The 17,103-nt window shown below is 39.0% G+C and overlaps 1 protein-coding gene across 5 annotated transcripts in view; it reads right to left on the bottom strand.

Annotated features, from left to right (window-relative positions):
• SNTG1 (syntrophin gamma 1) overlaps positions 1-17,103 on the bottom strand; it is a 543,852-nt gene that overhangs the window by 21,274 nt on the left and 505,475 nt on the right. For all 5 annotated transcript variants that reach the window (XM_050942000.1, XM_050941999.1, XM_050942002.1 and 2 more), the window contains one exon: positions 3,660-3,770. In XM_050942000.1, coding sequence (XP_050797957.1) covers positions 3,660-3,770 — 111 coding nt within the window. The remainder of the gene's footprint in view (positions 1-3,659; positions 3,771-17,103) is intronic.

Here is a 17,103-nt window from a genome sequence, read left to right as displayed (position 1 = left end):
CCCACTGATTTCAGTGGAACTTATTGCAGAGAAAGGCACTATTCAGTGTAAACTCCACTTGGAGTTTCCCAGTTCCTGGAACTCTGGATTGAACCTCTAGGTTTCCTACTCTATGAACAACACAATAATGGCTACCAGAGCTCTCTAATATCCCAGTATGCTTAAAGTCAGGGGTGAGGATAGAATGGACTCCTGCTGAAGCCAGTAGCGAGACTATTCAATTTATTCATAAATGATCTGAAGAAAGGGGTAAACAGTGAGGTGGCAAAGTTTGCAGATGATTCTAAACTACTCAAGATAGTTAAGACCAAAGCAGATTGTGAAGAACTTCAAAAAGATCTCACAAAACTAAGTGATTGGGCAACAAAATGGCAAATGAAATTTAATGTGGATAAATGTAAAGTAATGCACATTGGAAAAAATAACCCCAACTATACATACAATATGATGGGGGCTAATTTAGCTACAATGAGTCAGGAAAAAGATCTTGGCGTCATTGTGGATAGTTCTCTGAAGATGTCCACGCAGTGCGCAGAGGCAGTCAAAAAAGCGAACAGGATGTTAGGAATCATTAAAAAGAGGATAGAGAATAAGACAGAGAATATCTTACTGCCCTTATGTAAATCCATGGTACACCCACATCTCAAATACTGTGTACAGATGTGGTCTCCTCATCTCAAAAAAGATATTCTAGCACTAGAAAAGGTTCAGAAAAGGGCAACTAAAATGATTAAGGGTTTGGAGAGGGTCCCATACAAGGAAAGATTAAAGAGGCTAGGCCTCTTCAGCTTGGAAAAGAGGAGACTAAGGGGGGATATGATAGAGGTATATAAAATCGTGAGTGATGTAGAAAAAATGGATAAGGAAAAGTTATTTACTTATTCCCATAATACAAGAACTAGCGGTCACCAAATGAAATTAATAGGTAGCAGGTTTAAAACAAATAAAAGGAAGTTCTTCTTCACACAGCACACAGTCAACTTGTGGAACTCCTTACCTGAGGAGGTTGTGAAGGCTAGGACTATAACAATGTTTAAAAGGGAACTGGATAAATTCATGGTGGCTAAGTCCATAAATGGCTATTAGCCAGGAAGGGTAAAGAATGGTGTCCCTAGCCTCTGTTTGTCAGAGGATGGAGATAGATGACAGGAGAGAGATCACTTGATCATTGCCTGTTAGCTTCACTCCCTCTAAGGCACCTGGCATTGGCCACTGTCAGTAGACAGATCCTGAGCTAGATGGACCTTTGGTCTGACCCGGTACTGCCGTTCTTATGTTCTTATGTTCTGCATTGCACAATATGGATAAGCAATTTGCTGGGCCAATGATGAGCCAGAGTGGCTCAGAACCTCAGTGGGAGGGGACAGCCTGACTAGTGTTTTGCTTCAGCTTTGTGTTTGGGAGCTGAGTGAGGCAGAACAGCCCAGGAAGTCTCTGATTAACTGCCTTTCCCTACAAAGGGAGTCTTTGAACTGCTGAGCATGAGTCAGGCAGTTCTAGCCCTTTAGAGACCAGCATCCAGTGTGGCAGAGATCCAACCCACCATTGGCTACCAAGACCCAGCTGAGAACTTCACAGACACCAGACCAGGGAGACAGGAGAGGACTATATGTGTCCTGTGCACGATGAGCCAAAAAAATCCAGGACTCACTTGAGGAGAAGGAAGAAAGCACTCCAAGTAGCAAGCAGCAGGGAGAATGTTTGAGCCACAGCTTGGAGGAGAAGTTATATCAATATGTGTAAGGATGGCAGAATCTAGCTTTTGGCAGTACTTAGCACTCATATAGCATTTTTGTGAGGACGTCACAAAGGTAGGTAAGCATTATGGGCCAGTTTTTAAAGGTATTTAGGTACCACTGATTTCAGTGGGATTTAGTTGCCTTTAAAAATCTGGCCCTATGATCTTAATGTAGGCATACAGAAACTGTGGTATTCCTTCAAAATGCACTTTTTGTAATAACTATTTTGTTTCATTTTATCCATAACATGGTTATTTTTAGTTTATCTAAAAGCAAGAACCATCTTTGCATTCCTAGAAATGCCTGAAGAAATATTGCATCATTAGTTTAAGTAGTTCCAAAGGAAGACCCTGTGGTACCAGAACAGCAGTAAGAGACAGATAATAAAAAAGTGAGTGGTTAATCTTGCACTGTAGCTACTTAGGAGTATGATAAAAGTTCCTAATTATTTGCTGAAAGGAAAAATACCATATAGCATTGGGTTGGTGGGCTGTGCTTTCCTATTAGCTAAGAGAACAAATTCTACCTATTACTACATTATTTGAAGGAAATAATAATTAGGAAAATGTCTCCCTTTAAAATACATTAAAAACCTAATGTGTTTAGGGATGAATTCTGACACCCTTCACTGTTGATGACTTCACTAGGAGATTTCACGCACCAACTGAGAACAAGATTTGATATTGGTAACTCATAGTATCAATAATCATGTAATATACACATTACTAACAGAAAGAAAAGTGTAGGGAAAAAGATTAGATTTTCACAGCGAGACTGTACCTCAACATTTTTTTCTTGAATTTCACAACTGTCCCAAACAGTGTATTTTTCCTAACATAATTTATCATGTCATGTAGGTATGTAGGTAGATGCATAATTCCTTGATACAGTAATTGAACATTTTTATGTTTCCTTTCAGATCTCTATTATTATTCCAAGCCCTATTTTTATTTAAACTCATTTTGCAAATTTACCTATAGCATAGCAGGATGAAACTCCATTGGCTTTAGTGGTGCTGCACCACAGCATGGTGTCTGCATAGAGACATTCAATTAAGTGCTGTTTGGATACAATTTAGATATACATTAGGTTTGGAGATTCCCGTTCAAATCACAGTTTGGTTTCAGATTCAAAGGCAATTCTAACTAATAGAATTCTTGTGAGATCAGTTCATCCTACAATGGTTAGACTATTTGGGATGGTACAAATCTTGTGATATCATTTATTCTTGCAAGGCATCTACCAACCTATGCAGAAGTCTCACAGGTATTACTATTTCCATGCACTTTCTTTGAATCAACACCAGAACTGGAAAGCAGACCCCTCTGAATTTTGAATCTGACATGGATCCAGAACTGTAATGACAAGCTTTTATATGGCGATTAGAAGCCACTCTATATCTTTCACCCCTAGAGAGTTCAAAGGGTTTTTAGCCCATCACTACCTTTGGTCCACATGTACTTTGGAACATAATGCACATTATTGCTGCTGCTCTTGGAGACTAGCATGAAGGTACAATAAAATGGGGAACACACCAGTTCAAGATGATGAGACATGCCTCTTGGCTTTCTCTCTTTCTGTGATAAAAAAAGTAAGCTGACTATCATGCATAAAACTTACATATTTATTTAATTTAAATAAAAGATTAAACTCCCTCTTTTAACATACTAAAATTCCTAACTAATCAATTGCACTGTGCACCCTATTCACATACCTCTGCTTAGTATCTACTGTGTATTCACTTATTTACCTAATTTCACACATCACATTAATCTGAACACCCTCTCAGCATCAGTAAATTAGACTGACCTTAATTCTCTCATTCCCTGGTTGTTTTATTGTCAACCAGTTTGAATGTACTTCTTGCTTTATAATACAATAATTTTTTTATTAATTATTAATTATTATTATTATTATTACCTTTGCTTCAATCTGCTTAGTATCTGGATTTTGGAACAAAAATTTGATTTTGCTCTTGCCATCATCTGAAGATCCTTTAAGCTGGGAAAACTTGTACCTCCAAAGCACAGCCTAAAGGAAACAAAACATACACAGAAAGGTCAACATAGTTAATATAGAGAAGTGTATTAGAAACAGAGGATCATCTTCCTAGGTAGTTTTTTAACCTGCCTATGGTACATAATTAAACCAAGGTAGTGTCATCTAGCCTGAAGTCCCTTTGATTATATGGATGTATTATAAATTGGCAGTGTCTGATTTAGATCAGTCAGACTGCATTTGTGAAACATTCTTTGAAACTTCTTTAGCTTTATTCAACCCTAGTTAACAAAGAAAGGGTAACTTAATTCACTGTAATGTCAAAAAATAAAAGCCTTTCCCCTTGACGATAAGTCAGACTCCATCTCTTAAGTGCTAATGTCTCATGGAATTTCTTTATTTTATTTTATTTTAATTAATTAGTTTATTTACTTATTTATTTCCATAGAAGAAGGTATCCAGTCATGTGTGAGTCTGTATTTATATGAACTAAAAAATAGTGTATTTTTAAAAGTAAAAATAAAACAATACAGATAAAAATGACACCGTACAGTTAGCATTTACTCATGGAAAGTGATTGTCTTTGGTCCAACTGAGCACTTAATGCACATGCTTCAGTTTAAGTAGTTAAGAGTCAATGGGTTTAACTACTTGCTGAACATTAACCACGTGTTGAAATGCCTTGCTGAACTGGGATCAGAATGCTCCGCCCCTTCCAGGATTGAGCCGTTAATGTGTTAGCAGCTCCAAATATTAAAAGACGACAATATATGACAACGTTTCCCACTCCACTATGAATTTTGTAATAAGTTTATCAACTAAATAGAAAAGCTGTAAATAGTCACTGTTACAAATGAATAGAAATGTATCTTCTGAAGAATATATAGGAATATTGTATCTAGAGTCTGTTGTAATGTTACAGAGCATCAAACCCATCAGCCTGGAATCAATATACAGCCTACAGTCAATATCACATTTTATGTTTAAGTAAGATGGACAAGAAATGTGTCTTGGTGAAATGTAAATGATGAGCAAAACTATTATGGAACATTAGGGATGATCTTGTATGTATGACTTCACACCGCTACTGGCTGCTATCAGCTGAATTCTTTCTAGTTCCTGCACTAAAAAATCTCCATATCTACCAAATTTGTTTACATTCACAGTGCTGTCTGCATTAGATTCATCTTCTGCTTCTTCCTCTTCTCTTGCCTTCATTAACACTGCACTGTTTCCATCCAAATCTCAAACTGAATAAGTTTCTTAAATCAATGCCTCTACGCTGTAAGGGAAAATACAGAAAAGTGCTGAAAATTTTATCTCAGTTTTCATTTAGATCCTTATTGTTTGCTGCCAATTGCTACAGAAAATAAATGTTAACCTTTTGATAGCTCAGAATTTTGTAAACTTTTTTTCCCTTTTTGGGGGGGCCTTACTTCTCCTAACGATAGTATACATATCTAATGAGCAACAGCCAGCATGAAGCACAGACTTCGGGATAAATAGGTAAGTGGTTTAATTTCAAATGGACTTTACAATGCTAAGCAAGTTTTACCTTGCGACTGTTAAAAATGACCTTTTTAACTTTAAAAATTGGGTGAAATTGGTGTTAATGAAAGCGAAGGATCAACAGCATTGTGGTACTCAGAAACTTCCCAATACAGCTCTGTCAATTTGCCTCATTCTCTGCCTGCATCACTCCTACTAGTGTAGTTCTTGCACTTATCTGAACAGAGAATGCTGGTCATACCAAATCATACCCTGATTCAGAAAAGTACTTAAACACACACTTGATTTAAGCACATGGATAGTCATACTTCAAATCAGGCATCTGCTTAAGTACTTTTCTGTACTAGGGGCCATAGCAATGAAGGGACAAAAGACTTCTAGTGGCCAGACTGTTCTCACAGCACATTAAGCCATGGGACCCTTGGTCTAGCTGGATAGAGAAAGTGAGTTGTCCCATTTAACTGCAGGGATGGGGCTTGTCCAGCAGGCTGCTAGCAAGGGAGTCATTGCCCCCATTTAAGGCCTCTGCCCACCCAGAAAGAATTCCTGGATTCCAGGTAAAAAGACAGAAAGATGTACAGCTAGAATAGGTTGGGGGAAAGGGGGAGCTGTCCCTTTCCTCCCCAGCTGACCAGACACAGGGCAGTATTATACCCAGGACAGTTCCAGTAAAGTCCTATTTAACCCAGACCAGACTAGCTGCACCCATCCTCCCACTCATTGGCATAGTTAAATTCCCAGCTTTTGTCATTATACGCCACAGGCATGATACTAGTTGCCCCTTTTCTTGGGGCTTTGGGAAGGAATTATCGCTCACTGCTACACTGGTTGAGATGAGGTTGGCTTTTTGCCTTCCCTAGAGTGAGTTACGGACCTGGTGAGATATGGATGGCAGAAGGGAGTTCGGCTATAATGCTGCAACTCATTATATAAGTTTGTGGCAGATGTCTAGTGCAGGTTCTCTGCATGTGTCTTAAATAGATAGTTAAGTGTTAATGCCCCTTTTACCTGTAAAGGGTTAAAAAGTTCACCTAGCCTAGCTGACACCTGACCAGAGGAACCAATGGGGGAACAAGATGTTTCAAAAGGAAGGAGGGAAGTTTCCTTTGTTTAGAGTCAGTTTCTGTTTCAGCCGGAGTAAAAAAGATCAAGAAATCAGCCTCTTATCAGAGTAGTAAGTTTTAGAAAAGAATAAATAGGTTTATGTTTATTTTCTTTTGTAACTTGTCTTTGTGCAATTAGGGGAATAATCAAATGTGGGTATTCAAATGAGTACTAAGGTTTTTGCCCAGGGGAACATCCTGTGTTTTAAATCTGTTGTCTGTGAGATCAGCTTGTATGCTGTCTCTCTGAGGTTTTTTTATTTTTTTTTACCTTTCTTTTCTTTAATTAAAAGCCTTCTTTTTAAGAACCTGACTGATTTTTTCCCTGTATTTTTAAATCCAAGGGGATTGGATCTGGACTCACCAGGGGTTGGTGGGCGGGGGGAAGGGAGGAGGAAGGAGTAATTATTCCTTGTTTTTTAGATCCAAAAGAATTGGATCTGGACTCACCAGGGAATTGGTGGAGGAGTCTCTCAGGGCTACCCAGGGAGGGGAAGGTTTTTTGGGGGAAGACAGTGTTTTCCAGATGACTCAGACATCTGGATGGTGGCAACGAGACCAGATCTAAGCTGGTAGTTAAGCTTAGAGGTGTCCATGCAGGTCCCACATCTGAACCCTAAAGTTCAGACTGGGAGTTAAATCTATGACAGTATGGAATGGATATGGTGATCAGATACAATTAATTGGCAAAGAATTTAAATGAGGCATCCTTTAAAGGGGAGGAGAAAGATGGTTCAGGGCTCCTACACTTGGTATGGGAGGAAGTCAACCCCATTTTTTCTAGCTCCTCTTAATCCTTATACAAGGAGAAATGGTGGGGTCTCAGCAGCAGGAGGTATGGGACCAGGATTGGAAAGGGGAAAGGCTGACAGCCACTCCCCAGGAATATGGAAAGGTATATGGAACCACCTGCACCGCATAGTTTTATCTGCAGTGTACTTCCACATATTTAAGAATAAAGTTTCAGCCCATTTAAAACCACATCCAGTGCCTCCTGTTTGTCTTCCAGCATAGCCGGACAATGTGGTCACAATGAGATTTCATTTGTTCTTCTATCAGGATTTTGAATATAAATCCTAGAATTGAAAGTTAAAAAAACAAAACAAAACAAAACAAAACATTGAATAAAGGCAATCATATCTTACTCATCCTATGTAGTAAGGGATAGAATCTTCACAAGTATTGCAAAAAAGGATTCATGAAGACAAAAGCAATCAATTTGCTTTTGATGGCTTTTCCCACATTTTATTCATTTTTCACAGACATTCACATGAAGCAAGTTTTGTTTGCAAAAATGTTCGTGAAAATGTGAACATTCACATGGCTATATATTGGTACATAAATACTTGTACAAATTCTAATGAGGCTTCACATCAAAAGTGCACCTCATGATCATTTTGATAGCGTTTTTGGATTTAGAAGTCATTTGGTAAGGAAACAAACAATACTATATGACTTAGGCGATAAATCACACATATCAAATAGGAAATCAAGTATACAGATTACTCAAACAATTGTTCATGAGTGAAACATAGGCTGAAATATGTCTGCATAAGCCATTAGTCAAATTCTGAATAATAAATACATCTGTAAAAAATTGAAGTCTGTTCACAAATAGAAAGAGGGTCTAAATCTGATGTATAAATTATTCCCAATTCTATTGTTATTACTTATAAGTACAACAGTAGTGACTACAAACCTTAAGCAAGTTGGGGTGTTATTTTACTAGGTAGTCTATGGTCAGTTCTGGTATGTGTGTGGGTGGAGGGTCCTTTATTTAACAAGACATTAAAAAAGGCTATGCCTTTGTATGAATTTACACAAACTGTGCATAAGTGAAAGTAAGTACACGTTTTAGGAATACTACAGCATGTTTCACTCTAATAGACGTGATGACAGAAAAGTATTTAAAATACTTTTTCAAATCAACAACCCAATCATAAAATGTCTTCCCACTCTGAGATGAATGTTCTGGCCACATTCACAAAACTCTGGATGTTCAGAAAACCTGACAAAGTTAAACAGTTCTTAAAGAAATATATATTATGACAGACAATTCCACTGAACAAATAAATCTGATATTAGATTTAACATATTAAACAAATGCTGCAACTCCTTTTCCATGTATTATTCAAATATCTCTAGAGCTTTACCACTAATGGTATAGCATCATTTCAGAACTTTAGCCTCAATAAATACTGGAACATAATCCAAGCAACTAAACAAAAGAGGCACCTGGCAAACTAGACAGAAGACATATTCTGAAATGGTGATACATTGTGGTAGTTTGGAAATGCCAAAAAGTGAAATCCTCTAGTCAATTAAGTGGATAGGAATTTTGCCATTGATTTCAATTGGAACAGGATTTCACCCCAATACTTTAATTAAGAAATAATTTATTATAATTTACCATTTAGCATTTGTGTGTCTTATATTCTGTTGGTGGAAGGGACAAGATTTTGAGCTTCACAGAACTCTGCTTCAGGTCTGGAGAATGAAACCAGAGTGTTCAAGCTAAATACAAAGTGGGACAGATTGTTAAGCATAAAAGGGGTCACACACATTGTAGGAGATGACTCACAATAAAGTGGGTAATTAACACTGTGACACTGGCAGACCGGGTGCCAGCTCATGCCAAGGTCCCTAGGTCTCAACTGAATGCTGACAAATATATAGTCTGGCTCATGTGTGTGTTGGTATTGTTAAAATAGGTATTAGAATTATAAGACTGTGTTTAGACTTTATGAAATGCTTGTAAGTTGTTGCATGCATTAATCTCACTTACAGTATCTGTATCCTGTGTTATAAGGTAATATATAAGTGTTTGCCCTGTAAACTGTAAGACAAGAGAGAAGCATTAACGAGTGTGAAATACTAGTTTCCAAAAGAAGGCCCATCAATACCCGCTATGCTATTGTGGAACATCAGAGGACAAGAGACTATTGTTTGCTCCCTTATCCACAAAAAGGAGCCCTGCAAGCGAATTCCTCCCAAAAGCTGAATTTGCAAGTTAAGTCAAAGAGGGAAAGGAATAAAAAGCCATAACAAGGATAAACTGAATCTTTTATGCTTCTTCAGTCTGAGGGGCCAGGGTTACTAAGCATAAGTAAACCCCCTTTCCCTCTCCCACCCTTGTGGTGCTTGGCCTGGGGTAGCTGTAAAGGACATATAAAGCTTATTTATCATAAAAGCGTCTATTACTTTTTGAAACTTAAGATTGGAACTTATTAGTGTGTGCATGTGTTTACATGCTTTAACCTTGTCAATAACTTGTATTTTGTATTTCTAGTTAATAAACCTTTACATAGTTTATTACGCAAGCATTGTCTTTGGTGTGAGATCTAAGGTGCAATTGACCTAGGGTAAATGACTGGTCCATCGGGACTGTGAGTAACTTGAATATTGTGATTCTTGGCATAAGGGACCGTCTATCACAAAAGCAAGTTTCCCTGGGAGACAAGATAGCTCAGAGTACCCTAGGGGACTGTCCGTGACTCCATGTTAAGGCTGTTATAGTGCTTGAGGAATTTACACTTGATACTTGTTGGTGAAATCTAAGTCTGAAACTCACAACCAATTTGGGGTTTCTGCCCTTCTTAACAGTCTCCTCTGAGGCTGGTACTCACGCTCTTGAGCCACTCTAGGAAAACTTAACAAACACTTCTGCAGTCATAGGACAATGGAGTAGGCAGCAGGCTGTTGCAAGTTGTTGTAATGGGCAATGAAACCAATGTCTCCATTAAGTCCATGGTTTTTAGTGTCCAGCAGAGTTATGAATTTAAGTGCTTAGTTTTGTCTTTTGAAAGTGCTGTGCTGGTTTCCTTTGTGGACAGTTGGTAATTGTTTTGTGAAGAGTTTCTCCATGAGTTATAAGGTATTTTTGTCTTTTATCATTTTTCAGTTAGTTTATTTGAAAGCGTAGTGATTGTCTGGTTTCATCCATATAGTTGTTGCTGGCAAATTTGATGCACTGGATAAGGTACACCACATGTTGTGATAGGCACGCGTAGGGCCCATGATTCTTGAAAGGTGTGTTGCAAGGGATATTGATCATCACAGCAGTAGTGATATGTGTGCAGGTTTTGCATCTGTTGTTTTGGCAGGGTCTGGTGCCACCATGAGTTGGTATGTCCTGGTCTGTGGGGAACGGGCTTTTGACGATGAGTTTGGCAAGGCTAGGGGATGGTGTGAAGTTCACAGGGGCGGCTCCAGGCCCCAGCACGCTAAGTGCATGCTTGGGGTGGCATGCCGCAGGGGGCACTCTGGTGGTTGCTGGGAGGGCGGCAGGCAGGCCGCCTTTGGCGGCTTGCCTGCAAAGGGTCCACTGGTCCTGCGGCTTCGGTGGATCTCCCGCAGGTGTGCCTGCGGAGAGTCTGCTGGTCCTGCCGCTTCGGAGGACTGTGGAGGGTCTGCTGGTCCCGCGGCTCCTCCGAAGCCGTGGGACCAGCGGACCCTCTGCAGGCACGCCTGTGGGAAGTCCACTGGAGCCGCAGAACCAGTGACCAGTAGAGCGCCCCCCGCGGCATGACGCCGTGCTTGGGGTGACGAAATGTCTAGAGCCTCCCCTGGAAGTTCAGAAGAGAGGGTTCAGGAAACATTTCTTTCAGGATGTGGTCCTTATAAGTATGGGTTGCAATTGTTTGATAACTCATATAAGTTCTAGTCTGAGGTGGTAAGTGACCGCTAGGAATGTGCAATATTTTTTCCTTATATTGAAGCAGGTTCCCCTGGCATATTTGAGTGGTCTTATTCATGAAGCAATCTACTTTTCTGGTGGCGTGTCCTTATATTCTTCATAACAGTGTTGCTTATCATGTCCTGCCAGTGTAACATTGTTATAATTTCACCCACCACTTTTCACTGGTTGTATATCTGTTTAATAAGTACACTATCAAAACACCAAGGAAAGCTAGTGCTCCCAGATTCTGTGGTATTTCGGCCAATTCCTCACAATCACACAAATTGAGGAAAGCTACATTCCTTATCTCACTCTAATTCTAGAAGACACATTCTTCAACAATGCTTAGAAAAAGGTCTGTTTTTTACTTATTGCAGTCATTTCACATTCTTGTACTACAAAACGTGAGTTCCTGAGGAGGTATTGCATTGTTCCAATGGTACAGTTAAAACTAGTTTGTTCTCCCTGCAATATCAAAAAATAATAAGTAATCCATCATGGTTTCATGACTATTAAGGCTTTTTTTTAAAAAAATCCAGAGAAATATGAATTCCCCAAAAAACTCAGAATAATCAGGTCTATTTGTGTTTCATTTACTTAACATACTCCTAGCTAGATTATACAACATGAGTGTGTAAACTAATCAATAGCTCCTTTCATGACTGTTTGATCCAGGCCAGGTCTCACAGAAGTCCTCTCTAATGATGCAAGGAAGCAAAAGCTATGCTTAGTCTGGCTGGGAGCTAGAAAGTAAGAGAAAATTCTAAATTGTCTAGTAATTTCCAGAAAGGACTAACTTTATATTCATTACAGCAGTCCTCCCTCTTCTCTATCACATTAGACCTTACAAGAATCCTGCATTGTATCTGAAAACAAATGTGCACTAACTGAGCCTGTAAAGTAGTATTTGCACATGTAAATCAAGTACAGCAATTGAATGTGTAAATGGGTAATTAAGTAAGTAACTACCTAATCTAAGAATGCAAATACCAGTTTCCAGGGTAAATAATTTTTTTGGAAATGAATCATAGGGGTACACACTTCAGATTTTGACCCTATATTATGAAGTGTTCTACTGTAGGTATATAAACTAAAATACACCCACAACAGCAATTTCAACACTCCTTTTCATTAATGCAACACATAATGACAATGGGTCTCATCTGACCTCCAATTTTGTACATGGAAACAATCAAAGTTATATGTCAGGATTTTACAATCATTAGACAACTAATTTCCAGACTGTGCCTACAAATGCTATAGAAGAGGCTTATTATTTAAGGATGCAAAATTGGACGCTATATTTTTAAATATTAGTCTCTATAAATCAGTTCTATATTTTGTTTTATACAATATACCTTCAAAAGACTCAGCTGTACTTTTTCATCACATTTAGTCTTATTCAATACTTTGAATTATTAAAGCATGCTTCTGTACAGCTTTTGAAGACAAAATAAAATATAGAATTATTCTCAGTTGCAGTTAAGAATCCTTTTAAGCTAATATTATTTGTCTGCTCAGTACCATAAGTGGTACTGCTACCAACTTAAACCTAATCAGTGTTAGATACATCTATCCTATGGGTCCTTCCTGTCAAGGATAAAAGTAATTGGTAGCTTGGGCACCTGGGATGTGCATTAATTTGACAACACACTGCTTCTTCTCATATGAAATTGAGAGAGATTGCATTTCTGTGAAGTGACACTCTGTCCCTATTGCTAGCAGTAGTCTGGAACTGACTAGGATCAAAATCTGGTTCCTACTCAATTTCACACTGCTATCAATCTCACAGGAGTGCTTTGCTGTAAAGAATTATGATCTGAGTCAATTTCCTTTGTCAACTGGTAGGGCTTTATAAGTACAATGGAGACTGAAGAACAAAGGGGGACAATGGAACAGAGAGAGAAAAATCACTACTAATAAAATAACCAATCTTGGCAAACTCTAATATCCTATGCACTGTTAACAGAGTACAGTCTATTTTCTTAGTGTTGAGTGATGAATTACAAGATCTTGCGTTTTGTTTATCTGCTGGACTACATGGCTACACCAACAGTACCCGGTTCTTTGAATCAGAGTTGTAGTCACCACTATTCAACTTCAATGCTCCAGCCAGCTAATAAATTATCACTGTTACACAGAATTGATATCTTACATTCCCCATCCCTGAAACCAGTGAAGTTCCTGTTTGGTATCTGTGCTGTTAATAACAACTGTGGCATTGGTGATGAGAAGAACTTTAATACATATTGGATCAATTCATTTGGACATCCAGAGTGCACATTAAGTCAGTACAAATGAAAGAATTGATAGGCTTCTTTTGTATGTGTCATCATAAGTTAACTTTAACATAGACAGAGTTCATTATTTCAGGAACAATGAAGTCTTGTACTATGTGGCCAAGTATCCATTTGGCACAAAAAACATAAAAGTATTTGCTATGCTACTTATTACTCATAATGTATTCTCCTCTTTTGATGAAGTAATGTGTTTGTAAAATAACATGATTGTCACAATGGGTTTTGTTGATATGCATCTAATGGGCCAGTATGGATCCTTTTCTTACTTTGTTCCAGCAGCATTGTATAATTAGCAGCATTCACAATTAATTATCATTTTCTACAGGAATGAATTGTTCTTCTGACAAATGTATATTTTCTACTGCTATTGTAAAGAGCAGTAAATGCTCTGGAGTGCAAACACAGTACTTTTGCACAGGAAGATATATTGCATTATATACACAAAGTACAAACACACACATGTACATGAGTAATTGTAAATGTGTATATGCACACGTGCGTATGTGTATAACATTCCCTTGTGTATGCATATAAACACACACAAATGAAGAGAGATACAATTAGATATATAACGCTCTGTATACACACCCACACACCCGGTTTCCACCTGTTAGCAGCCTACCAGGTCTGCAGCAACAACATGGGAAGAGAGTGGCTAGAACTTAGGGGAACTGGGGAAACGCCCTTTCGCTATCATGTATATCAAGGATGCCAGCCAATACAATATGGGTTGTTTTTTTTGCACAAGTCACTATGTTGGTGCAGTTTTGTATTTTTGGCATGTTATCAAAGGGCAGTGGTAGATATAAAGAGGGGTGAGACTGGCCTATATGTTTCTCCGCCAGGGGCTGGTGGGAGGATATCTCAGCCCTATGCCAGAAGTTTGCCTGTCTAGCAGCCCCAGACCAACAGGATACCTGGTAGCCAGCATCAAAGCTGTCCTCTAAAGTCCAGGGTGGTCAGATGAAAAATCAGTTGAAAATCAGTGACCTGCACAGCCATATAAACCCTATATTATAAAAGGACCAACACTAAATATATCCCATTTGGCTAGTCAAGGAGTAGAAGTAGTTGATACAATGTAAAGAGAGGTATTGATGTTCTGTGCCTACAGAAAACGTGATGGATGGAGAACACAGTGAAGGATTTGAGCTTAGCTTGTGAACTGTTCTACACAGGTGAAAAATGGGTCTAATGCAGTCCAGGTGGTAGTAAGAGGAGCAGATGAGGAAGATGGTGATTGAAATTTTTAGAGTAAATGACAGGCTGACAGCTGAATGAGTCCAAGTTAAAAAATGTGTTCTGTTTTTTATATCAGCGTATGTACCTCAGCAAGGAGGTAATGAAGAAGAGAGCGTTTCTACCAAGGCTAACAGGCGTGAGCAGACACAGCAACACCAGAAGTGCTGATATTGGTATGTGGAGATATGAATGCACAGAGAGGCAAAAACCAAAGGGAGTGTGAAATGTGTTTAGGAAATATTAGTCTAGGCACCATGAATTAAAAGGTAAAGAGTTACTAGACACAGAATCATAGAATCATTGGACAGGAAGGGACCTCAAGGTGTCATCTAGTCCAGTCCCCTGCACTCAAGGCAGGTCTAAGTATTATCTAGACCATCCCTGACAGGTGTTTGTCCAATCTACTCTTAAAAATCTTCAATGATGGAGATCTCCCTAGGCAATTTATTCCAGTGCTTAATTACCCTGAAAGTTAGGAATTTTTTCTTAATGTCCAACCTACACCTCCCTTGCTGCAATTTAAGCCCATTGCTTCTTGTCCTATCCTCAGAGACTAAGAAAAACAATTCTTCTTCCTCCTTCTTGTGACAACCTTTTACGTACACCTCTACCCTAATATAATGCTGTCCTTGGGAGCTAAAAAATCTTACTGTGTTATAGGTGAAACCACGTTATATCGAACTTGCTTTGATACGCCAGAGTGCGCAACCTCGCCACGCTAGAGCACTGCTTTACTGTGTTATATCTGAATTCATGTTATATCAGGTAACATTATATCGGGGTAGAGGTGTACTTGAAAACTATTATCGTCTCCCCTCTCAGTCTTCTCTTTTCCAGATTAAACAAACACATTTTTTTCAATCAAACATAGGTCATGTTTTCTAGACCTTTAATCATTTTTGTCACTCTTCTCTGGACTCTCTAGACATGTGTATTACCAATGAATGGATGATAGCTAATACATGGTTCCAAAAGAAAGAATCATTTGGTCATCATTGGTGCACACCGAAGCTAGATTGATGTTATTGCTGAGGAAATTTCAGTGATGTCAAGTTATGGACTGCAAGGTGATACCCAGTGAGATGATAGCACAAACTTTTCTCAATAAAGATTACAAATAAAGCCTCAGACAAGGAGGGAAAGACACAAGATTAAAGTATGGGAAGTTAAGGGGAAATGCAGCAGAGAAGTTTGCGGAAGCAGTACAGGATAAGTACCAGGAAACAGACATGACATAGACTCATAGACTTTGAGGTCAGAAGGGACTATCATGATCATCTAGTCTGACCTCCTGCACGTTGCAGGCCACAGAACCTCATCCACCCATTCCTGTAATAGATCTCTAACCTCTAGCTGAATTACTGAAGTCCTCAAATCATGATTTAAAGACTTCAAGTTACATAGACTCTGCCATTTACCCTAGTTTAAATCTGCAAGTGACCCATACTCCCTGCTGCAGAGGAAGGTGAAAACCCTCCAGGATCTCTGCCAATCTGACCTGGAGAAAAAATTCCTTCCTGACCCAAAATATGGTGATCAGTTAGACACTGAGCATGTGGGCAAGATCCATCAGCCAGATACCTGGGAGAGAAATCTCTGTAGTAACTCAGAGCCCTCCCCATTTTGTGTCTCATCGCTAGCCGTTGTAGGTATTTGCTGCTAGCAGTCACCGATTGGCTACATGCCATTTTAGGCAGTCTCATTATGCTATTCCCTCCATAAACTTTTCAAGCACAGTCTTAAAGTCACTTAGGTTTTTTGCCCCCATTGCTCTCTTTGGAAGGCTGTTCCAGACCTTCACTCTTCTGATGGTTAGAAACCTTCACCTAATTTCCAGCCTAAACTTGTTCTTGGGTCCATATTGGTGCTTAATTTAAATAACTCCTCTCACTCCCTGGTATCTATCCCTCTGGTGTATCTATAGAGAGCAATCATATCTCCCCTCAGCCCTCTTTGAGCTCTTTGTGTGATGTTGTATGATTAAAATATAACCATGTCGATCATTGTTGCTAACACTGTTATATAATTGCAACAAATCTTGTACAAAGTAGGTCATATAAGGTGTCTATGGAAACGTTATGATTTGCTTAATACGATTATCCTATTAATATGCATGCATCATTTTTGTATCTGAAGTTATATATGTATATGAATATTGACTATGTACCTGTATTTCAAATGTGTTTGCTCCTGTGCTAACACCCACAAAGTACCTCGGTAACAGGCCAGCACACTGTGAAGGGACTATTCAAGTTGAGTTGCCCATCAAGGAGCACTTGATTCACAATGGACCATAGAAGAAGCTTATCCCTACCCGATGGACCTTCCTGTGGACGCTCTAACTCGTGGTGGGTAATCTGGAGCTCGCAGGCCGCATGCAGCCCGTCAGGGTATTCCGCTGGTGGGTCACCAGTTTGTTTGTATTTGCATGGCCACCCACAGCTCCCAGCATGCTAAAGGACTGGCAATTATTGGGTAAGATGTAAGTTATATATTGACATGGGTATGTGGCTGGTCCTTTGGGAACAGAAGAA

This window comes from Gopherus flavomarginatus, chromosome 2 (assembly GCF_025201925.1).
Source record: "Gopherus flavomarginatus isolate rGopFla2 chromosome 2, rGopFla2.mat.asm, whole genome shotgun sequence".
In the NCBI taxonomy this organism is placed as follows: Eukaryota; Metazoa; Chordata; order Testudines; family Testudinidae; genus Gopherus; species Gopherus flavomarginatus.
Note: the sequence above shows the minus strand (reverse complement) of the source record. Positions and strands in the feature narration are given on the sequence as shown.